Consider the following 27,886-nt stretch of genomic DNA (forward strand, 5'->3'; position numbering starts at 1 on the left):
CAAAGCTGTTGATACGCTAGACCATTCCATTCTTGTGGGCCGGCTAATGAGTATTGGTGTCTCTGTGGGGTCTTTGGCCTGGTTTGCTAACTACCTCTCTCAAAGAGTGCAGTGTATAAAGTCAGAACATCTGCTGTCACAGCCATTGCCTGTCACCAAGGGAGTACCCCAAGGCTCGATCCTAGGCCCTACCCTCTTCTCAATTTACATCAACAACACCGCTCAGGCAGTAGGAAGCTCTCTCATCCATTTACAGTCTTAGACTCAGCTGGCTCCTCCCCAGATTGTGTTAAACTCTCTACAACAAAGCTTTCTTAGTGTCCAACAAGCTTTCTCTGCCCTTAACCTTGTTCTGAACACCTCCAAAACAAAGGTCATGTGGTTCGGTAAGAAGAATGCCCCTCTTCCCACAGGTGTGATTACTACCTCTGAGGGTTTAAAGCTTGAGGTAGTCACCTCATACAAGTACTTGGGAGTATGGCTAGACGGTACACTGTCCTTCTCTCAGCACATATCAAAGCTGCAGGCTAAGTTTAAATCTAGACTTGGTTTCCTCTATCGTAATCGCTCCTCTTTCACCCCAGCTGCCAAACTAACCCTGATTCAGATGACCGTCCTGCCCATGCTGGATTACGAAAACATAATTTATAGATCGGCAGGTCAGGGTGCTCTCGAGCGGCTAGATGTTCTTTACCATTCGGCCATCAGATTTGCCACCAATGCTCCTTATAGGATACATCACTGCACTCTATACTCCTCTGTAAACTGGTCATCTCTGTATACCCGTCGCAAGACCTACTGGTTGATGCTTATTTATAAAACCCTCTTAGACCTCACCCCACCCTATCTGAGATATATACTGCAGCCCTCATCCTCCACATACAACACCCGTTCTGCCAGTCACATTCTGTTAAAGGTCCCCAAAGCACACATCCCTGGGTCGCTCCTCTTTTCAGTTCGCTGCAGCTAGCGACTGGAACGAGCTGCAACAAACACTCAAACTGGACAGTTTTATCTCAATCTTTTCAGTCAAAGACTCAATCATGGACTCTTACTGACAGTAGTGGCTGCTTCGCATGATGTATTGTTGTCTCTACCTTCTTGCCCTTTGTGCTGTTGTCTGTGCCCAATATTGTTTGTACCATGTTATGTGCTGCTACCACGTTGTGTTGCTACGTCGTGTTGCTACCATGTCGTGTTGCTACCACGTCGTGCTGCTACCATGTTATGTGTTGCTACTACGTCGTGTTGCTACCATGTTATGTGTTGCTACCACGTCGTGCTGCTACCATGTTATGTGCTGCTACTACGTCGTGTTGCTACCACGTCGTGTTGCTACCACGTCGTGTTGCTACCACGTCGTGCTGCTACCATGTTATGTGCTGCTACTACGTCGTGTTGCTACCATGTCGTGTTGCTACCACGTCGTGTTGCTACCATGTCGCTACCATGTCGTGTTGCTACCATGTTGTGTTGCTACCACGTTGTGTTGCTACCATGTTGTTGTCATGTTGTGTTGCTACCACGTCGTGTTGCTACCATGTTGTTGTCATGTTGTGTTGCTACCACGTCGTGTTGCTACCATGTTGTTGTCATGTTGTGTTGCTACCACGTTGTGTTGCTACCATGTTGTTGTCATGTTGTGTTGCTGCCACGTCGTGTTGCTGCCACGTCGTGTTGCTGCCACGTCGTGTTGCTGCCACGTCGTGTCGCTACCATGTCGCTACCATGTTGCTACCATGTCGTGTTGCTACCATGTCGTGTTGCTACCATGTCGTGTTGCTACCATGTCGTGTTGCTACCATGTCGTGTTAGGTCTCTCTTTATGTAGCCTTGTGTTGTCTCTTGTTCTGTGCGTGCGTGTTTTCCCCGCAGGAGGCCTTTGCCTCATTGTAAATAAGAATGTGTTTTTAACGGACTTGCCTAATTAAATATAGGTTCAATAAATAAAAATTGTGAATGTAGGACGCTTTTCCCGCGGTTCATTGTAAAAGAGAAGCAATGTGGTGAATATTAGGAACGCTGATTAATAAATATAGTAGGCCTAGCCTATAGAAAGCCGATGGGATCCTCCTCTTTTTAATAGAGGCCATCACTCTGTTTAATCAACCTATATAAATGTTGTGCAACATGAGTTCATGGGCTCACATGAACTGTTTCAGTTGATTTTCTAATACATTTACATTGATGTCAGAGTGATTAGAGGGACAATAGAGTGCTGAGTACCAGGCAGTGATTAGAGGGACAATAGAGTGCTGAGTACCAGGCAGTGATTAGAGGGACAATAGAGTGCTGAGTACCAGGCAGTGATTAGAGGGACAATAGAGTGCTGAGTACCAGGCAGTGATTAGAGGGACAATAGAGTGCTGAGTACCAGGCAGTGACTAGAGGGACAATAGAGTGCTGAGTACCAGGCAGTGACTAGAGGGACAATAGAGTGCTGAGTACCAGGCAGTGATTAGAGGGACAATAGAGTGCTGAGTACCAGGCAGTGATTAGAGGGACAATAGAGTGCTGAGTACCAGGCAGTGATTAGAGGGACAATAGAGTGCTGAGTACCAGGCAGTGATTAGAGGGACAGTAGAGTGCTGAGTACCAGGCAGTGATTAGAGGGACAATAGAGTGCTGAGTACCAGGCAGTTAGACAGTTTGGTAGTTTAGTAATGACCGTCAGCAGCATCAGAGCTTGGAGAAACCTAATTACCGTGACTAAACGGTCAAGTGAAATTTGAATGTTGTCGTGACTTGTGACCGCCGGTGAGGCGGTAATACGGTAACCGTAGCAGCCCTGTGTGCGCGGTGTGTCGTACCCTCTTCGATGTCGTCTGAGACCTCCATGCGTGCCAGGTGAGCCAACACCAGTACCCGGGCCTTAAGACTGTATGGGTAGCAGAATGGAGGCTCCTTCTTCTTCACGTTGATGTTCCCCAACTCACGGATCAGCTAGAGAGAGACAGGGAGAGTTTTAACAGACCGAGAAGAGACCCACACACAGAGGCCCAGAGAGACCCACACACAGAGGCCGAGAGAGAGACCCACACACAGAGGCCGAGAGAGAGAGAGACCCACACACAGAGGCCGAGAGAGAGAGAGACCCACACACAGAGGCCGAGAGAGAGAGAGACCCGACACACAGAGGCAGAGAGAGAGAGAGACCCGACACACAGAGGCAGAGAGAGAGAGAGAGAGAGAGAGACCCACACACAGAGGCCGAGAGAGAGAGAGAGACCCACACACAGAGGCCGAGAGAGAGAGAGACAGACACACAGAGGCCGAGAGAGAGAGAGAGACCGACACACAGAGGCCGAGAGAGAGAGAGACAGACACACAGAGGCCGAGAGAGAGAGAGACCGACACACAGAGGCAGAGAGAGAGAGAGAGACCCACACACAGAGGCAGAGAGAGACCCACACACAGAGGCCGAGAGAGAGAGAGAGAGACCCACACACAGAGGCCGAGAGAGAGAGGCCGAGAGAGAGACCCACACACAGAGGCCGAGAGAGACCCACACACAGAGGCCGAGAGAGAGAGAGACCCACACACAGAGGCCGAGAAAGAGAGAGACCCACACACAGAGGCCGAGAAAGAGAGAGACCCCACACACAGAGGCCGAGAGAGAGACCCACACACAGAGGCCGAGAGAGAGAGAGAGAGACCCACACACAGAGGCCGAGAGAGAGAGAGACCCACACACAGAGGCCGAGAGAGAGAGAGAGAGAGACCCACACACAGAGGCCGAGAGAGAGAGAGAGAGAGACCCACACACAGAGGCCGAGAGAGAGAGAGACCCACACACAGAGGCCGAGAGAGAGAGAGACCCACACACAGAGGCCGAGAGAGAGAGAGACCCACACACAGAGGCCGAGAGAGAGAGAGACCCACACACAGAGGCCGAGAGAGAGAGACCCACACACAGAGGCCGAGAGAGAGAGACCCACACACAGAGGCCGAGAGAGAGAGAGACCCACACACAGAGGCCGAGAGAGAGAGAGAGAGACCCACACACAGAGGCCGAGAGAGAGAGACCCACACACAGAGGCCGACACACAGAGAGAGAGAGAGAGACCCACACACAGAGGCCGAGAGAGAGAGAGAGAGACCCACACACAGAGGCCGAGAGAGAGAGAGACCCACACACAGAGGCAGAGGAGAGACCCACACACAGAGGCCGAGAGAGAGAGAGACCCACACACAGAGGCCCCACACACAGAGGCCGAGAGAGAGAGACCCACACACAGAGGCCGAGAGAGAGAGACCCACACACAGAGGCCGAGAGAGAGAGAGAGGCCCCCACACACAGAGGCCGAGAGAGAGAGAGACCCCTGACACACAGAGGCAGAGAGAGAGAGAGAGACCCACACACAGAGGCCGAGAGAGAGAGAGACCCACACACAGAGGCCGAGAGAGAGAGGCCGAGAGAGAGAGGCCGAGAGAGAGAGACCCACACAGAGGCCGAGAGAGAGAGACCGACACACAGAGGCCGAGAGAGAGAGAGACAGACACACAGAGGCAGAGAGAGAGAGAGAGAGAGAGAGAGACCACACACAGAGGCAGAGAGAGAGAGAGAGACCCACACACAGAGGCCGAGAGAGAGAGAGACCCACACACAGAGGCCGAGAGAGACCCACACACAGAGGAGAGAGACCCACACACAGAGGCCGAGAGAGAGAGAGACCCACACACAGAGGCCGAGAGAGAGAGAGAGACCCACACACAGAGGCCGAGAGAGAGAGAGACCCGACACACAGAGGCAGAGAGAGAGAGAAAGAGAGACCCACACACAGAGGCCGAGAGAGAGAGAGAGACCCACACACAGAGGCCGAGAGAGAGAGAGACCCACACACAGAGGCCGAGAGAGAGAGACCCACACACAGAGGCCGAGAGAGAGAGAGACCCACACACAGAGGCCGAGAGAGAGAGAGAGAGACCCACACACAGAGGCCGAGAGAGAGACCCACACACAGAGGCCGAGAGAGAGAGACCCACACACAGAGGCCGAGAGAGAGACCCACACACAGAGGCAGAGAGAGAGAGAGAGAGAGAGACCCACACACAGAGGCCGAGAGAGAGAGAGAGAGACCCACACAAAGAGGCCGAGAGAGAGAGAGAGACCCACACACAGAGGCCGAGAGAGAGAGAGAGACCCCACACAGAGGCAGAGGCCCACACACAGAGAGAGAGAGACCCGACACACAGAGGCCGAGAGAGAGAGAGACCCGACACACAGAGGCCGAGAGAGAGAGAGGCCGACACACAGAGGCCGAGAGAGAGAGAGACAGACACACAGAGGCCGAGAGAGAGAGAGACCCACACAGAGGCAGAGAGAGAGAGAGACCGACACACAGAGGCAGAGAGAGAGAGAGAGAGAGAGAGAGAGACCGACACACAGAGGCAGAGAGAGAGAGAGAGAGACCCACACACAGAGGCCGAGAGAGAGAGAGACCCACACACAGAGGCCGAGAGAGACCCACACACAGAGGCCGAGAGAGAGAGAGACCCACACACAGAGGCCGAGAGAGAGAGAGAGACCCACACACAGAGGCCGAGAGAGAGAGAGAGACCCGACACACAGAGGCAGAGAGAGAGAGAGAGAGACCCACACACAGAGGCCGAGAGAGAGAGAGAGACCCACACACAGAGGCCGAGAGAGAGAGAGACCCACACACAGAGGCCGAGAGAGAGAGACCCACACACAGAGGCCGAGAAAGAGAGAGACCCACACACAGAGGCCGAGAAAGAGAGAGACCCCACACACAGAGGCCGAGAGAGAGAGAGACCCACACACAGAGGCCGAGAGAGAGAGACCCGACACACAGAGGCCGAGAGAGAGAGACCTGACACACAGAGGCAGAGAGAGAGAGAGAGAGAGAGACCCACACACAGAGGCCGAGAGAGAGAGAGAGAGACCCACACACAGAGGCCGAGAGAGAGAGAGAGAGACCCACACACAGAGGCCGAGAGAGAGAGAGAGAGACCCACACACAGAGGCCGAGAGAGAGAGAGAGACCCACACACAGAGGCCGAGAGAGAGAGAGACCCCACACACAGAGGCCGAGAGAGAGAGAGACCCGACACACAGAGGCCGAGAGAGAGAGAGGCCGACACACAGAGGCCGAGAGAGAGAGAGACAGACACACAGAGGCCGAGAGAGAGAGAGACAGACACACAGAGGCCGAGAGAGAGAGAGACCCACACAGAGGCAGAGAGAGAGAGAGACCGACACACAGAGGCAGAGAGAGAGAGAGAGAGAGAGAGAGAGAGACCGACACACAGAGGCAGAGAGAGAGAGAGACCCACACACAGAGGCCGAGAGAGAGAGAGACCCACACACAGAGGCCGAGAGAGAGAGAGACCCACACACAGAGGCCGAGAGAGAGAGAGAGACCCACACACAGAGGCCGAGAGAGAGAGAGAGACCCGACACACAGAGGCAGAGAGAGAGAGAGAGACCCACACACAGAGGCCGAGAGAGAGAGAGAGACCCACACACAGAGGCCGAGAGAGAGAGAGACCCACACACAGAGGCCGAGAGAGAGAGAGACCCACACACAGAGGCCGAGAAAGAGAGAGACCCCACACACAGAGGCCGAGAAAGAGAGAGACCCCACACACAGAGGCCGAGAGAGAGAGAGACCCACACACAGAGGCCGAGAGAGAGAGACCCGACACACAGAGGCCGAGAGAGAGAGACCTGACACACAGAGGCAGAGAGAGAGAGAGAGAGAGAGACCCACACACAGAGGCCGAGAGAGAGAGAGAGACCCACACACAGAGGCCGAGAGAGAGAGAGAGAGACCCACACACAGAGGCCGAGAGAGAGAGAGAGAGACCCACACACAGAGGCCGAGAGAGAGAGAGAGACCCACACACAGAGGCCGAGAGAGAGAGAGACCCCACACACAGAGGCCGAGAGAGAGAGACCCGACACACAGAGGCCGAGAGAGAGAGAGACCCGACACACAGAGGCCGAGAGAGAGAGAGACCCGACACACAGAGGCCGAGAGAGAGAGAGACCCGACACACAGAGGCCGAGAGAGAGAGAGACCCGACACACAGAGAGAGAGAGAGACCAACACGTAGACAGACAGGTCGACAGCAGGGATGCAAACTGGTGAGGAACCAAAAAGGTGACAGTCTTTGTTGTTGCACTGAAACATGGAATAAATCCCTGCAGAGAGAAATGCAGGTTTTAACTAATTAAACAACCCAATATGACCTACATGATCAAATAAAGTGGTTCATGTGAACCTAATTCACAGCTAAAAAACAAAGAAATCCAACGTTATTTGTTGACTAGACTTTACTGCAAATGACACTCAAGTCTTGAAAAAACAATACACTAATATTACAGTTACCATGACAGCCTTTATAATAGAACACTTGTTGCCATGACAGCCTTTATAATAGAAGGCTTGTTACCATGACAGCCTTTATAATAGAAGGCTTGTTGCCATGACAGCCTTTAATAATAGAACGCTTGTTGCCATGACAGCCTTTATAATAGAACGCTTGTTGCCATGACAGCCTTTATAATAGAACACTTGTTACCATGACAGCCTTTATAATAGAACACTTGTTACCATGACAGCCTTTATAATAGAACACTTGTTACCATGACAGCCTTTTTAATATATTGCTTGTTGACATGACAGCCTGTATAACAGAACGCTTGTTACCATGAAAGCCTTTATAATAGAACGCTTGTTGCCATGACAGCCTTTATAATAGAACGCGTGTTACCATGACAGCCTTTATAATAGAACGCGTGTTACCATGACAGCCTTTATAATAGAACTCGTGTTACCATGATAGCCTTTATAATAGAACGCGTGTTACCATGACAGCCTTTATAATAGAACGCGTGTTACCATGACAGCCTTTATAATAGAACGCGTGTTACCATGACAGCCTTTATAATAGAACGCGTGTTACCATGACAGCCTTTATAATAGAATGCGTGTTACCATGACAGCCTTTATAATAGAACGCGTGTTACCATGACAGCCTTTATAACAGAACGCGTGTTACCATGACAGCCTTTATTATAGAACGCGTGTTACCATGACAGCCTTTATAATAGAACGCTTGTTACCATGACATCCTTTATAACAGAACGCGTGTTACCATGACAGCCTTTATTATAGAATGCTTGTTACCATGACAGCCTTTATAATAGAACACTTGTTACCATGACAGCCTTTATAATAGAACGCTTGTTACCATGACAGCCTTTTTAATAGAATGCTTGTTACCATGACAGCCTTTATAATAGAACACGTGTTACCATGACAGCCTTTATAATAGAATGCGTGTTACCATGACAGCCTTTTTAATAGAACGCTTGTTACCATGACAGCCTTTATAATAGAACACGTGTTACCATGACAGCCTTTATAATAGAATGCTTGTTACCATGACAGCCTTTATAATAGAACGCGTGTTACCATGACAGCCTTTATAATAGAACGCGTGTTACCATGACAAGCCTTTATTATAGAACGCTTGTTACCATGACAGCCTTTATAATAGAACGCGTGTTACCATGACAGCCTTTATAATAGAACGCTTGTTAGGTTAGGTTTCTCTGGCTAACTTCGCTAACGGACAAATCGAACCAGCGAGCAAGATGCGCTTGTTGCCATGAATGCCTTTATAACAGAACGCTTGTTACCATGAATGCCGTCACTTAACTCTAACAATACTTATTCCACCACACTGTCTCTTGCACCTCAAACTTTCCAAATGACAGTTCTTTTCGGTTACAGCTCATGGAGTCACCTTCTCACCCAGTGTCCGTGGTCAGGCTTGTCACCTATCTCTACGATATCGTTCAGGGGACACTCTGTGCGGTCTTTCCAGAGCTCTGACGCTGTAACTAGCAAATCGGTTGTCTCGTCACTCTTCAGTCACGTGCTGCATTCCGCTGTCACGATTGGATACGGCCAGTATTGCTCCAAACGTGCATCACTCTTTCTCTTACAGCCAGTAGTCTGATCCAAAGCCCCCCCCCCCCCCAATAACAACCAGTAGTCTAATCCAAAGCCCCCCAATAACAACCAGTAGTCTGATCCAAAGCCCCCAAGTAACCAAAGACCAGTAGTCTGATCCAAAGACCCCCCAATAACAACCAGTAGTCTGATCCAAAGCCCCCTCCCAATAACAACCAGTAGTCTGATCCAAAGCCCCCTCCCAATAACAACCAGTAGTCTGATCCAAAGCCCCCAATAACAACCAGTAGTCTGATCCAAAGCCCCCCCAATAACAACCAGTAGTCTGATCCAAAGCCCCCCCAATAACAACCAGTAGTCTGATCCAAAGCCCCCTCCCAATAACAACCAGTAGTCTGATCCAAAGCCCCCTCCCAATAACAACCAGTAGTCTGATCCAAAGCCCCCTCCCAATAACAACCAGTAGTCTGATCCAAAGCCCCCTCCCAATAACAACCAGTAGTCTGATCCAAAGCCCCCTCCCAATAACAACCAGTAGTCTGATCCAAAGCCCCCCTCCCAATAACAACCAGTAGTCTGATCCAAAGCCACCCCTCCCAATAACAACCAGTAGTCTGATCCAATGCCCCCTCCCAATAACAACCAGTAGTCTGATCCAAAGCCCCCTCCCAATAACAACCAGTAGTCTGATCCAAAGCCACCCTCCCAATAACAACCAGTAGTCTGATCCAATGCCCCCTCCCCAAAACCTTTACTCATCAGATCTACACAAATCACGTAGGTCACCTATTTTGGATTCAACTGTGAATTTCAACGAAAGGTGACTCATTTGCATCCCTGAGACAGAACGAGACAGGCAGGCAGACAGAACGAGACAGGCAGGCAGACAGAACGAGACAGGCAGGCAGACAGAACGACAGGCAGGCAGACCGAACGACAGGCAGGCAGACCGAACGACAGGCAGGCAGACCGAACGACAGGCAGGCAGACCGAACGACAGGCAGGCAGACCGAACGACAGGCAGGCAGACAGGCAGGCAGACAGAATGACAGGCAGGCAGGCAGGCAGAACGACAGGGCAGGCAGACAGAACGACAGGGCAGGCAGACAGAACGACAGGGCAGGCAGACAGAACGACAGGGCAGGCAGACAGAACGACAGGGCAGGCAGACAGAACGACAGGGCAGGCAGACAGAACGACAGGGCAGGCAGACAGAACGACAGGGCAGGCAGACAGAACGACAGGGCAGGCAGACAGAACGACAGGCACTATTTTACCTGTGGTACTTGGATGTTGTCCGTGGGTCGTATGGTGGCCTCTTTGTTGCTGCGCGGGTCAAACTCAAACGCAGCCGTCAACACCATGGACAACCCTACGACATGACCCGTGAACAATGCTAATATCGGTACCATTGACTAATTAGATTTGTGCCACAAATGCTAGAAAGTTAGCATTTTGGAAACAGCGGCCAGGCAACCTAAGCCATACGTGGTCCATAGACTGTTGACATGGCAAGGAAACAAAAATGTGTCATTTTTATAAATGTGGGTGAAGTACCACTTTAAAACTGCGGTTCGTTAACTCACGTTTCATGTTCATGTTGGGCGTCTTGTACATAAAGTGCATGAAGAGTTGTGTCGTGTTGATTAGAATCTGGTCGCCACTATAACGTATAGACCGATACCACCACGTACCCTGAGGGGGGAGAAGAGCAGAGACAAGGTTTGTTACCGATACCACCACGTACCCTGAGGGGGGAGAAGAGACAAGGTTTGTTACCGATACCACCACGTACCCTGAGGGGGGAGAAGAGACAAGGTTTGTTACCGATACCACCACGTACCCTGAGGGGGGAGAAGAGACAAGGTTTGTTACCGATACCACCACGTACCCTGAGGGGGGAGAAGAGACAAGGTTTGTTACCGATACCACCACGTACCCTGAGGGGGGAGAAGAGCAGGAAGTTGAAGAAAGATTGAGGGAACTAGAGAGGGAAGAGCAGAGACCAGGTTTGGGAAGTTTCCAGTAGTTCATACCGGTTCCGTCCCATTGGTTTGGTTGTTGGGAGGCACTCAAGATTTTCATATGATTTCCGTTAAAATACTGTCAATCAACGAAACAGAGGTCATATCATTGGTGCACCGTGATGTCATTACTTGTGTGGTCTTCAAATCGGTTTCTTTCAGTCAATACGTCCCGCGAAATGGCCCATCAGGTTTGGTTGTGTTTACAAACAAACCAGATGATTGCAGTGAAACCAAACATGACTGGATAAAGTCACGTTCTGTGTGGGTTATTTACCTGGAATTCACGACGCAAGCAGGTTCACAAAATGTTTCGTGTTACTAGGGCTATAAAAAACGGATTTTATCAAACAAAAGATCACTCATTGTGTAACAATGAGCATTGGGATTGCAAACAGACGAAGATCATCAAAGGTAAACCATTTATTTTAATGCAGTTTGTGATTTTGTTACGCCTGTGCTTGGTTGAAATCGTTGTTTTTTTATGGGGCTCTATCCTCAGATTATCGCATCGTATTCTTTCGCAGTAAATCATTTTTTAAAATCTGACAACGCAGTTGGATTAGCAAGATTCTAGGCTTTCGAACCATGTGAGACACTTGTATTTCCATGAATGTTTAATATGACTATTTATGTAGCGATCACCGTGTGTTGTGGACTTTCAGCCCGCTAGCTAGCGGGTTCCGTACCCTCAGAGAGGGTAAAGAAGAAAGGGTCTAATCCATCTGACACAGAGAGGTTAATATAATCATAAGCTTTCTTTTCTAGGGAGACGTACAAAACAAGTTAGGCAGCAGGGATTTTGATCCAGGAATGGGGGTTGAACGTCTCTGCTGTAAATCAAGAAGCTTGGGCTACGTTTCAAACTCAAAGTAGACACTCCTCAGCCCTAACAGCCCTCAGCCCTAACACCCCTCACACCCCTCAGCCCTCACACCCCTCAGCCCTAACAGCCCTAACAGCCCTAACACCCCTCAGCCCTAACACCCCTCAGCCCTAACACCCCTCAGCCCTAACACCCCTCAGCCCTAACACCCCTCAGCCCTAACACCCCTCAGCCCTAACACCCCTCAGCCCTAACACCCCTCAGCCCTAACACCCCTCAGCCCTCAGCCCTAACAGCCCTCAGCCCTAACAGCCCTCAGCCCTAACAGCCCTCAGCCCTAACAGCCCTCAGCCCTAACAGCCCTCAGCCCTCAGCCCTAACACCCCTCAGCCCTTGGAGGATGTTTACATCGTCACATCCAAGTGTACCTTAAAATGTCCCTTGCCCAAGCGAGGGAGAGTGATGTTTGGAGAGGCAACATCCTTGGTGGAAATCTGAAGTTGAGCTTAAAAACAACCAACCTAAAGCTATTCATGTTCCTAGTAAGCTAACGTATCTAGCCAGCACTCCTGTCAGGTAGCTAGCTACAGTATTAATGTACCTAGTAAGCTAACGTATCTAGCCAGCACTCCCTGTCAGGTACAGTATGTATACAGTATGTATGGATACAGTATGTGTGTATGTATACAGTATGTATGTATACAGTATGTATACAGTATGTATGTATACAGTATGTATGTAGTATGTATACAGTATGTATACAGTATGTATGTATACAGTATGTATGTATGTATACAGTATGTATGTATGTATACAGTATGTATGTATGTATACAGTATGTATGTATGTATACAGTATGTATGTATGTATGTATGTATACAGTATGTATGGATACAGTATGTGTGTATGTATACAGTATGTATGTATACAGTATGTATACAGTATGTATGTATACAGTATGTATGTAGTATGTATACAGTATGTATACAGTATGTATGTATACAGTATGTATGTATGTATACAGTATGTATGTATGTATACAGTATGTATGTATGTATACAGTATGTATGTATGTATGTATGTATACAGTATGTATGTATACAGTATGTATGTATACAGTATGTATGTATGTATACAGTATGTATGTATGTATACAGTATGTATACAGTATGTATACAGTATGTATACAGTATGTATGTAGTATGTATACAGTATGCATGTATGTATACAGTATGTATGTATACAGTATGTATGTATACAGTATGTATGTATACAGTATGTATGTATGTATGTATACAGTATGTATGTATACAGTATATATGTATGTATACAGTATGTATGTATACAGTATGTATGTATGTATACAGTATGTATGTATACAGTATGTATGTATGTGTACAGTATGTATGTATGTATACAGTATGTATGTATACAGTATGTATGTATGTGTACAGTATGTATGTATGTGTACAGTATGTATGTATGTATACAGTATGTATGTATGTATACAGTATGTATGTATACAGTATGTATGTATGTATGTATGTATGTATACAGTATGTATGTATGTATACAGTATGTATGTATACAGTATGTATGTATGTATGTATACAGTATGTATGTATACAGTATGTATGTATACAGTATGTATGCAGTATGTATGTATGCAGTATGTATACAGTATGTATGTATGTATACAGTATGTATGTATGTATACAGTATGTATGTATGTATACAGTATGTATGTATACAGTATGTATGTATACAGTATGTATGTATGTATACAGTATGTATACAGTATGTATACATACAGTATGTATGTATGTATACAGTATGTATGTATACAGTATGTATGTTTACAGTATGTATGTATACAGTATGTATGTATACAGTATGTATGTAGTATACAGTATGTATGTATGTATACAGTATGTATGTATGTATACAGTATGTATGTATGTATGTATACAGTATGTATGTATGTATGTATACAGTATGTATGTATACAGTATGTATGTATGTATACAGTATGTATGTATGTATACAGTATGTATGTATGTATACAGTATGTATGTATGTATACAGTATGTATGTATGTATACAGTATGTATGTATGCAGTATGTATGTATGTATGCAGTATGTATGTATACAGTATGTATGTGTACAGTATGTATGTATACAGTATGTATGTATACAGTATGTATGTGTGTATACAGTATGTATGTATACAGTATGTGTGTATACAGTATGTATGTATACAGTATGTATACAGTATGTGTGTATACAGTATGTGTGTATACAGTATGTATGTGTGTATACAGTATGTATGTATACAGTATGTATGTATACAGTATGTATGTATGCAGTATGTATGTGTACAGTATGTATGTATACAGTATGTATGTATGTATACAGTATGTATGTATGTATACAGTATGTATGTATGTATGTATACAGTATGTATGTATGCAGTATGTATGTATGCAGTATGTATGTATACAGTATGTATGTATACAGTATGTATGTATACAGTATGTATGTATACAGTATGTATGTTTGCAGTATGTATGTATACAGTATGTATGTATACAGTATGTATGTATGTATACAGTATGTATGTATACAGTATGTATGTATACAGTATGTATGTATGTATACAGTATGTATGTATGCAGTATGTATGTATGTATACAGTATGTATGCAGTATGTATGTATACAGTATTTATGTATACAGTATGTATGTATACAGTATGTATGCAGTATGTATGCAGTATGTATGTATACAGTATTTATGTATACAGTATGTATGTATGTATGTATACAGTATGTATGTATGTATACAGTATGTATGTATGTATACAGTATGTATGTATGTGTACAGTATGTATGTATGTATGCAGTATGTATACAGTATGTATGTATGCAGTATGTATACATTATGTATACAGTATGTATGCAGTATGTATGTATACAGTATGTATGTATACAGTATGTATGTATGTATACAGTATGTATGTATGTATACAGTATGTATGTATACAGTATGTATGTATACAGTATGTATGTATGTATACAGTATGTATGTATACAGTATGTATGTATGCAGTATGTATGTATGCAGTATGTATGTATGCAGTATGTATGTATGTATACAGTATGTATGTATACAGTATGTATGTATGTATGCAGTATGTATGTATGTATGTATGTATACAGTATGTATGCAGTATGTATGCAGTATGTATGTATACAGTATTTATGTATACAGTATGTATGTATGTATACAGTATGTATGCAGTATGTATGCAGTATGTATGTATACAGTATGTATGTATGTATGTATACAGTATGTATGTATGTATGTATACAGTATGTATGTATACAGTATGTATGTATGTATACAGTATGTATGTATGCAGTATGTATGTATGTATACAGTATGTATGTATGTATACAGTACGTATGTATACAGTACGTATGTATACAGTACGTATGTATACAGTACGTATGTATGTATACAGTACGTATGTAGGTATACAGTACGTATGTAGTATACAGTATGTATGTATGTATACAGTATGTATGTATGTATGTATACAGTATGTATACAGTATGTATGTATACAGTATGTATGTATGTATACAGTATGTATGTATGTATGTATACAGTATGTATGTATACAGTATGTATGTATGTATGTATACAGTATGTATACAGTATGTATACAGTATGTATACAGTATGTATGTATGTATACAGTATGTATGTATGTATACAGTATGTATGTATACAGTATGTATGTATGCAGTATGTATGTATGCAGTATGTATGTATGTATACAGTATGTATGTATACAGTATGTATGTATACAGTATGTATGTATGTATGCAGTATGTATGTATGCAGTATGTATGTATGTATACAGTATGTATGCAGTATGTATGCAGTATGTATGTATACAGTATTTATGTATACAGTATGTATGTATGTAGTATGTATGCAGTATGTATGTATACAGTATGTATGTATGTATACAGAATGTATGTATGTATACAGTATGTATGTATGTATGTATACAGTATGTATGTATGTATACAGTATGTATGTATGTATACAGTATGTATGTATACAGTATGTATGTATGTATACAGTATGTATGTATGTATACAGTATGTATGTATACAGTATGTATGTATGTATACAGTATGTATGTATGCAGTATGTATGTATGTATACAGTATGTATGCAGTATGTATGTATACAGTATTTATGTATACAGTATGTATGTATGTATACAGTATGTATGCAGTATGTATGCAGTATGTATGTATACAGTATTTATGTATACAGTATGTATGTATGTATGTATACAGTATGTATGTATGTATACAGTATGTATGTATGTATACAGTATGTATGTATGTGTACAGTATGTATGTATGTATGCAGTATGTATACAGTATGTATGTATGCAGTATGTATACAGTATGTATACAGTATGTATGCAGTATGTATGTATACAGTATGTATGTATACAGTATGTATGTATACAGTATGTATGTATGTATACAGTATGTATGTATGTATACAGTATGTATGTATACAGTATGTATGTATACAGTATGTATGTATGTATACAGTATGTATGTATGTATGCAGTATGTATGTATGCAGTATGTATGTATGTATGTATGCAGTATGTATGCAGTATGTATGTATACAGTATTTATGTATACAGTATGTATGTATGTATACAGTATGTATGCAGTATGTATGCAGTATGTATGTATACAGTATGTATGTATGTATACAGTATGTATGTATGTATACTGTATGTATGTATGTATGTATACAGTATGTATGTATACAGTATGTATGTATGTATACAGTATGTATGTATGCAGTATGTATGTATGTATACAGTATGTATGCAGTATGTATGCAGTATGTATGTATACAGTATTTATGTATGTATACAGTATGTATGCAGTATGTATGCAGTATGTATGTATACAGTATTTATGTATACAGTATGTATGTATGTATACAGTATGTATGTATGTATACAGTATGTATGTATGTATGTATGCAGTATGTATACAGTATGTATGTATGTATGTATACAGTATGTATACAGTATGTATGCAGTATGTATGTATACAGTATGTATGCAGTATGTATGTATACAGTATGTATGTATACAGTATGTATGTATGTATACAGTATGTATGTATACAGTATGTATGTATGTATACAGTACGTATGTATACAGTACGTATGTATACAGTACGTATGTATGTATACAGTACGTATGTAGTATACAGTACGTATGTAGTATACAGTATGTATGTATGTATACAGTATGTATGTATGTATGTATACAGTATGTATGTATGTATGTATACAGTATGTATACAGTATGTATGTATACAGTATGTATGTATGGATACAGTATGTATGTATGTATAAAGTATGTATGGATACAGTATGTATGTATACAGTATGTGTGTATACAGTATGTATGTATGTATGCAGTATGTATGTATACAGTATGTATGTATGTATGCAGTATGTATGTATGCAGTATGTATGTATACAGTATGTATGTATACAGTATGTATGTGTACAGTATGTATGTATACAGTATGTATGTGTACAGTATGCATGTATGTATACAGTATGTATGTATACAGTATGTATGTATGTATACAGTATGTATGTATACAGTATGTATGTGTACAGTATGTATGTATACAGTATGTATGTATACAGTATGTATGTATGTGTACAGTATGTATGCAGTATGTATGTATGCAGTATGTATACAGTATGTATGCAGTATGTATACAGTATGTATGTATGTATACAGTATGTATACAGTATGTATGCAGTATGTATGTATACAGTATGTATGTATACAGTATGTATGTATGTATACAGTATGTATGTATACAGTATGTATGTATGTGTACAGTATGTATGCAGTATGTATGTATGCAGTATGTATACAGTATGTATGCAGTATGTATACAGTATGTATGTATGTATACGGTATGTATACAGTATGTATGCAGTATGTATGCAGTATGTATGTATACAGTATGTATGTATACAGTATGTATGTATGTGTACAGTATGTATGTATGTATACAGTATGTATGCAGTATGTATGTATGCAGTATGTATACAGTATGTATGCAGTATGTATACAGTATGTATGTATGTATGTATACAGTATGTATGCAGTATGTATGTATACAGTATGTATGTATACAGTATGTATGTATACAGTATGTATGTATGTATACAGTATGTATGTATACAGTACGTATGTAGTATACAGTACGTATGTAGTATACAGTATGTATGTATGTATACAGTATGTATGTATGTATACAGTATGTATGTATACAGTATGTATGTATGCAGTATGTATGTATGCAGTATGTATGCAGTATGTATGTATGCAGTATGTATGTATACAGTATGTATGTATACAGTATGTATGTATACAGTATGTATGTATACAGTATGTATGTATACAGTATGTATGTGTACAGTATGCATGTATGTATACAGTATGTATGTATACAGTATGTATGTATACAGTATGTATGTGTACAGTATGTATGTATGTATACAGTATGTATGTATACAGTATGTATGTGTACAGTATGTATGTATACAGTATGTATGTATACAGTATGTATGTATGTGTACAGTATGTATGCAGTATGTATACAGTATGTATGCAGTATGTATACAGTATGTATGTATGTATACAGTATGTATACAGTATGTATGCAGTATGTATGTATACAGTATGTATGTATACAGTATGTATGTATACAGTATGTATGTATGTATACAGTATGTATGTATACAGTATGTATGTATACAGTATGTATGTATGTGTACAGTATGTATGTATGTATACAGTATGTATGTATGTATACAGTATGTATGTATGTATACAGTATGTATGTATGTATATGTATGTATGTATACAGTATGTATGTATGTATGTATACAGTATGTATGTATACAGTATGTATGTATGTATACAGTATGTATGTATGTATACAGTATGTATGTATACAGTATGTATGTATGTATACAGTATGTATGTATGTATACAGTATGTATGTATGCAGTATGTATGTATGCAGTATGTATGTATGTATGCAGTATGTATGTATACAGTATGTATGTGTACAGTATGTATGTATACAGTATGTATGTATACAGTATGTATGTGTGTATACAGTATGTATGTATACAGTATGTGTGTATACAGTATGTATGTATACAGTATGTATACAGTATGTGTGTATACAATATGTGTGTATACAGTATGTATGTATACAGTATGTATGTATACAGTATGTATGTATACAGTATGTATGTATACAGTATGTATGTATGCAGTATGTATGTGTACAGTATGTATGTATGTATACAGTATGTATGTATGTATACAGTATGTATGTATGTATGTATACAGTATGTATGTATGTATGTATGTATGCAGTATGTATGTATGTATGTATGTATACAGTATGTATGTATACAGTATGTATGTATACAGTATGTATGTATACAGTATGTATGTTTATGTATATGTATACAGTAGTATGTATACAGTATGTATGTATGTATACAGTATGTATGTATACAGTATGTATGTATACAGTATGTATGTATGTATACAGTATGTATGTATACAGTATGTATGTATGTATACAGTATGTATGCAGTATGTATGTATACAGTATGTATGTATACAGTATGTATGTATGTATACAGTATGTATGCAGTATGTATGCAGTATGTATGTATACAGTATTTATGTATACAGTATGTATGTATGTATGTATACAGTATGTATGTATGTATACAGTATGTATGTATGTATACAGTATGTATGTATGTGTACAGTATGTATGTATGTATGCAGTATGTATGTATGTACAGTATGTATACAGTATGTATACAGTATGTATGCATGTATGTATACAGTATGTATGTATATACAGTATGTATGTATGTATGTATGTATGTATACAGTATGTATGTATGTATACAGTATGTATGTATACAGTATGTATGTATACAGTATGTATGTATGTATACAGTATGTATGTATACAGTATGTATGTATGCAGTATGTATGTATGTATGCAGTATGTATGTATGCAGTATGTATGTATGTATACAGTATGTATGCAGTATGTATGCAGTATGTATGTATACAGTATGTATGTATACAGTATGTATGTATGTATACAGTATGTATGCAGTATGTATGCAGTATGTATGTATACAGTATGTATGTATACAGTATGTATGTATGTATACAGTATGTATGTATGTATACTGTATGTATGTATGTATGTATACAGTATGTATGTATACAGTATGTATGTATGTATACAGTATGTATGTATGCAGTATGTATGTATGTATACAGTATGTATGCAGTATGTATGCAGTATGTATGTATACAGTATTTATGTATGTATACAGTATGTATGCAGTATGTATGCAGTATGTATGTATACAGTATTTATGTATACAGTATGTATGTATGTATGTATACAGTATGTATGTATGTATACAGTATGTATGTATGTATGTATGCAGTATGTATACAGTATGTATGTATGTATGTATGTATACAGTATGTATACAGTATGTATGCAGTATGTATGTATACAGTATGTATGCAGTATGTATGTATACAGTATGTATGTATACAGTATGTATGTATGTATACAGTATGTATGTATACAGTATGTATGTATGTATACAGTACGTATGTATACAGTACGTATGTATGTATACAGTACGTATGTAGTATACAGTACGTATGTAGTATACAGTATGTATGTATGTATACAGTATGTATGTATGTATACAGTATGTATGTATGTATACAGTATGTATGTATGTATGTATACAGTATGTATACAGTATGTATGTATACAGTATGTATGTATGGATACAGTATGTATGTATGTATAAAGTATGTATGGATACAGTATGTATGTATACAGTATGTGTGTATACAGTATGTATGTATGTATGCAGTATGTATGTATACAGTATGTATGTATGTATGCAGTATGTATGTATGCAGTATGTATGTATACAGTATGTATGTATACAGTATGTATGTGTACAGTATGTATGTATACAGTATGTATGTGTACAGTATGCATGTATGTATACAGTATGTATGTATACAGTATGTATGTATGTATACAGTATGTATGTATACAGTATGTATGTGTACAGTATGTATGTATACAGTATGTATGTATACAGTATGTATGTATGTGTACAGTATGTATGCAGTATGTATGTATGCAGTATGTATACAGTATGTATGCAGTATGTATACAGTATGTATGTATGTATACAGTATGTATACAGTATGTATGCAGTATGTATGTATACAGTATGTATGTATACAGTATGTATGTATGTATACAGTATGTATGTATACAGTATGTATGTATGTGTACAGTATGTATGCAGTATGTATGTATGCAGTATGTATACAGTATGTATGCAGTATGTATACAGTATGTATGTATGTATACGGTATGTATACAGTATGTATGCAGTATGTATATACAGTATGTATGTATACAGTATGTATGTATACAGTATGTATGTATGTGTACAGTATGTATGTATGTATACAGTATGTATGCAGTATGTATGTATGTATGTATGTATACAGTATGTATGTATGTATACAGTATGTATGTATGTATGTATACAGTATGTATGCAGTATGTATGTATACAGTATGTATGTATACAGTATGTATGTATACAGTATGTATGTATGTATGTATACAGTATGTATGTATACAGTATGTATGTATACAGTATGTATGTATGTAGTATGTATGTATATATACGTATGTATGTATACAGTATGTATGTATGTATACAGTATGTATGTATGTATGTATACATACAGTATGTATGTATGTATACAGTATGTATGTATACAGTATGTATGTATGCAGTATGTATGTATGCATGTATGTATGTATACAGTATGTATGTATGCAGTATGTATGTATGCAGTATGTATGTATACAGTATGTATGTATACAGTATGTATGTATACAGTATGTATGTATACAGTATGTATGTATACAGTATGTATACAGTATGTATGTATACAGTATGTATGTATACATGTATGTATGTATGTATGTATGTATGTATGCAGTATGTATGTATGTATACAGTATGTATGTATACAGTATGTATGTATGTATACAGTATGTATGTATACAGTATGTATGTATGTATACAGTATGTATGTATGTATGTATGTACAGTATGTATGTATGTAGTATGTATACAGTATGTATGTTTGTACAGTATGTATGTATACAGTATGTATGTATGTATACAGTATGTATACAGTATGTATGCAGTATGTATGTATACAGTATGTATGTATGTATGTATGTATGTATGTATGTATGTATACAGTATGTATGTATACAGTATGTATGTATACAGTATGTATGTATGTATGTATGTATGCAGTATGTATGTATGTATGTATGTATACAGTATGTATGTATGTATACAGTATGTATGTATGTATGTACAGTATGTATGTATGTATACAGTATGTATGTATACAGTATGTATGTATGTATGTATACAGTATGTATGTATGTATACAGTATGTATGTATACAGTATGTATGTATGTATACAGTATGTATGTATGTATGTATATAGTATGTATGTATACAGTATGTATGTATGTATGTATGTATACAGTATCTATGTATACAGTATGCAGTATGTATGTATACAGTATGTATGTATACAGTATGTATGTATACAGTATGTATGTATACAGTATGTATGTATGTATACAGTATGTATGTATGTATACAGTATGTATGTATGTATACAGTATGTATGTATGTATACAGTATGTATGTATGTATACAGTATGTATGTATACAGTATGTATGTATGTATACAGTATGTATGTATACAGTATGTATGTATGTATACAGTATGTATGTATGTATACAGTATGTATGTATGTATACAGTATGTATGTATGTATACAGTATGTATGTATGTATACAGTATGTATGTATGTATGTATGTATGTATGTAGTATGTATGTATGCAGTATGTATGTATGCAGTATGTATGTATACAGTATGTATGTATACAGTATGTATGTATGTATACAGTATGTATGTATACAGTATGTATGTATGTATACAGTATGTATGTATACAGTATGTATGTATGTATACAGTATGTATGTATGTATACAGTATGTATGTATACAGTATGTATGTATACAGTATGTATGTATGTATACAGTATGTATGTATGTATACAGTATGTATGTATGTATATGTATGCAGTATGTATGTATATGTATACAGTATGTATGTATGTATGCAGTATGTATGTATACAGTATTTATGTATACAGTATGTATGTATGTATGTATACAGTATGTATACAGTATGTATATGTATACAGTATGTATGTATGTATGTATACAGTATGTATGTATGTATATACAGTATGTATGTATGTATACAGTATGTATGTATACAGTATGTATGTATGTATACAGTATATGTATATGTATGTATACAGTATGTATGTATATGTATGTATATACAGTATGTATGTATACAGTATGTATATACAGTATGTATGTATACAGTATGTATGTATGTATACAGTATGTATGTATACAGTATGCAGTATGTATGTATACAGTATGTATGTATACAGTATGTATGTATGCAGTATGTATGTATGCAGTATGTATGTATGTATGTATGTATGTATATGTATGTATACAGTATGTATGTATACAGTATATACAGTATGTATGTATGTATACAGTATGTATGTATGTATGTATGTATGTATGCAGTATGTATGTATGCAGTATGTATGTATGTATACAGTATGTATGTATACAGTATGTATGTATGTATACAGTATGTATGTATACAGTATGTATGTATGTATACAGTATGTATGTATACAGTATGTATGTATGTATACAGTATGTATGTATACAGTATGTATGTATGTATACAGTATGTATGTATACAGTATGTATGTATACAGTATGTATGTATACAGTATGTATGTATGTATACAGTATGTATGTATGTATGTATACAGTATGTATGTATACAGTATGTATGTATATACAGTATGTATGTATACAGTATGTATGTATGTATACAGTATGTATGTATACAGTATGTATGTATGTATACAGTATGTATGTATGTATGTATGTATGCAGTATGTATGTATACAGTATGTATGTATGTATGTATGTATGTATACAGTATGTATATGTATGTATACAGTATGTATACAGTATGTATGTATGTATGTATACAGTATGTATGTATACAGTATGTATGTATGTATACAGTATGTATGTATGTATGTACAGTATGTATGTATGTATACAGTATGTATACAGTATGTATGTATGCAGTATGTATACAGTATGTATGTATGTATGCAGTATGTATGTATGTATACAGTATGTATGTATACAGTATGTATGTATGTATACAGTATGTATGTATGTATACAGTATGTATGTATACATATGTAGTATGTATGTATGTATATGTATGTATGTATGTATGTATGTATACAGTATGTATGTATGTATACAGTATGTATGTATGCAGTATGTATGTATGTATGTATGTATGTATACAGTATGTATGCAGTATGTATACAGTATGTATGTATACAGTATGTATGTATGTATACAGTATGTATGTATGTATACAGTATGTATGTATACAGTATGTATGTACAGTATGTATGTATACAGTATGTATGTATACAGTATGTATGTATGTATACAGTATGTATGTATGTATGTATGTATGTATACAGTATGTATGTATGTATGTATGTATGTATACAGTATGTATGTATACAGTATGTATGTATACAGTATGTATGTATGTATACAGTATGTATGTATATACAGTATGTATGTATACAGTATGTATACAGTATGTATGTATGTATGTATGTATGTATGTATACAGTATGTATGTATGTATGTATGTATACAGTATGTATGTATACAGTATGTATGTATACAGTATGTATGTATGTATACAGTATGTATGTATACAGTATGTATGTATACAGTATGTATACAGTATGTATGTATACAGTATGTATGTATGTATGTATGTATACAGTATGTATGTATGTATACAGTATGTATGTATATGTATGTATATACAGTATGTATGTATGTATGTATACAGTATGTATGTATATGTAGTATGTATGTATGTATACAGTATGTATGTGTATACAGTATGTATGTATACAGTATGTATGTATGTATGTATGTATGTATACAGTATGTATGTATACAGTATGTATGTATGTATACAGTATGTATGTATGTGTGTATACAGTATGTATGTACAGTATGTATGTATACAGTATGTATGTATGTATGTATATTAGTATGTAGTATGTATGTATGTATACAGTAGTATGTATACAGTATGTATGTATGTATACAGTATGTATGTATACAGTATGTATGTATACAGTATGTATGTATACAGTATGTATATGTATACAGTATGTATGTATACAGTATGTATGTATACAGTATGTATGTATGTATGTATGTATACAGTATGTATGCATATGTATGTATGTATGTATGTATGTATACAGTATGTATGTATGTATGTATACAGTATGTATGTATACAGTATGTATGTATACAGTATGTATGTATGTATACAGTATGTATGTATACAGTATGTATGTATGTATATGTATGCAGTATGTATGTATGTATGTATACAGTATGTATGTATACAGTATGTATGTATGTATACAGTATGTATGTATGTATACAGTATGTATGTATGTATACAGTATGTATGTATGTGTATACAGTATGTATGTATGTATGTATGTATACAGTATGTATGTATATGTATACAGTATGTATGTATACAGTATGTATGTATATACAGTATGTATGTATGTATACAGTATGTATGTATGTATGTATGTATACAGTATGTATGTATACAGTATGTATGTATGTATACAGTATGTATGTATACAGTATATGTATGTATATGTATGTATAGTATGTATGTATGTACAGTATGTATGTATGTATACAGTATGTATGTATGTATACAGTATGTATGTATGTATATGTAGTATGTATACAGTATGTATGGATACAGTATGTATGTATACAGTATGTATGTATACAGTATGTATGTATACAGTATGTATGTATACAGTATGTATATGTATGTATGTATGTATACAGTATGTATGTATGTATGTATACAGTATGTATACAGTATGTATGTATGTATGTATACAGTATGTATGTATGTATGTATACAGTATGTATGTATGTATACAGTATGTATGTATGTATGTATGTATGTATACATGTATGTATGTATACAGTATGTATGTATGTATGTATACAGTATGTATGTATGTATGTATGTACAGTATGTATGTATACAGTATGTATGTATGTATGTATGTATGTATACAGTATGTATGTATGTATACAGTATGTATGTATACAGTATGTATGTATACAGTATGTATGTATGTATACAGTATGTATGTATACAGTATGTATGTATGTATGTATACAGTATGTATGTATACAGTATGTATGTATACAGTATGTATGTATGTATACAGTATGTATGTATACAGTATGTATGTATGTATACAGTATGTATGTATACAGTATGTATGTATACAGTATGTATACAGTATGTATGTATACAGTATGTATGTATACAGTATGTATGTATACAGTATGTATGTATGTATACAGTATGTATGTATACAGTATGTATGTATACAGTATGTATGTATACAGTATGTATGTATGTATACAGTATGTATGTATGTATACAGTATGTATGTATACAGTATGTATGTATACAGTATATGTATGTATACAGTATGTATGTATGTATACAGTATGTATGTATACAGTATGTATATGTATACAGTATGTATGTATACAGTATGTATGTATGTATACAGTATGTATGTATGTATGCAGTATGTATGTATGTATGTATGTATACAGTATGTAGTATGTATACAGTATGTATGTATACAGTATGTATGTATACAGTATGTATGTATGTATACAGTATGTATGCAGTATGTATGTATACAGTATGTATGTATACAGTATGTATGTATGTATACAGTATGTATGTATGTATACAGTATGTATGTATGTATACAGTATGTATACAGTATGTATGCAGTATGTATGTATACAGTATGTATGTATGTATACAGTATGTATGTATACAGTATGTATGTATACAGTATGTATGTAGTATACAGTATGTATGTATGTATACAGTATGTATGTATGTATACAGTATGTATGTATACAGTATGTATGTATGTATACAGTATGTATGTATACAGTATGTATGTATGTATACAGTATGTATGTATACAGTATGTATGTATGTGTACAGTATGTATGTATGTATACAGTATGTATGTATGTATACAGTATGTATGTGTACAGTATGTATGTATACAGTATGTATACAGTATGTATGTATGTATACAGTATGTATGTGTGTATACAGTATGTATGTGTGTATACAGTATGTATGTGTGTATACAGTATGTGTGTATACAGTATGTATGTGTGTATACAGTATGTATGTATACAGTATGTATGTATGTATACAGTATGTATGTATGTATGTATGTATACAGTATGTATGTATGTATGTAGTATGTATGTATACATATGTATACAGTATGTATGTATGTATGTATGTATACAGTATGTATGTATGTATATACAGTATGTATGTATGTATGTATACAGTATGTATGTATACAGTATGTATGTATGTATACAGTATGTATGTATGTATACAGTATGTATGTATGTATGTATGTATGTATGTATGTATGTATGTATACAGTATGTATGTATACAGTATGTATGTATGT

At 37.9% G+C, this 27,886-nt stretch overlaps 1 protein-coding gene across 2 annotated transcripts in view; it reads right to left on the reverse strand.

Annotated features, from left to right (window-relative positions):
- Positions 1-27,886, reverse strand: part of sec63 (SEC63 homolog, protein translocation regulator) — a 98,334-nt gene that overhangs the window by 22,679 nt on the left and 47,769 nt on the right. For both annotated transcript variants that reach the window (XM_065026118.1, XM_065026117.1), the window contains exons 8-10: positions 10,535-10,643; positions 10,226-10,320; positions 2,811-2,943 (exon numbers count right to left, since the gene is read on the reverse strand). In XM_065026118.1, the coding sequence (XP_064882190.1) occupies positions 2,811-2,943; positions 10,226-10,320; positions 10,535-10,643 (337 nt within the window). The remainder of the gene's footprint in view (positions 1-2,810; positions 2,944-10,225; positions 10,321-10,534; positions 10,644-27,886) is intronic.

Source organism: Oncorhynchus nerka, linkage group LG13, assembly GCF_034236695.1.
Source record: "Oncorhynchus nerka isolate Pitt River linkage group LG13, Oner_Uvic_2.0, whole genome shotgun sequence".
Classification (NCBI taxonomy): domain Eukaryota; kingdom Metazoa; phylum Chordata; class Actinopteri; order Salmoniformes; family Salmonidae; genus Oncorhynchus; species Oncorhynchus nerka.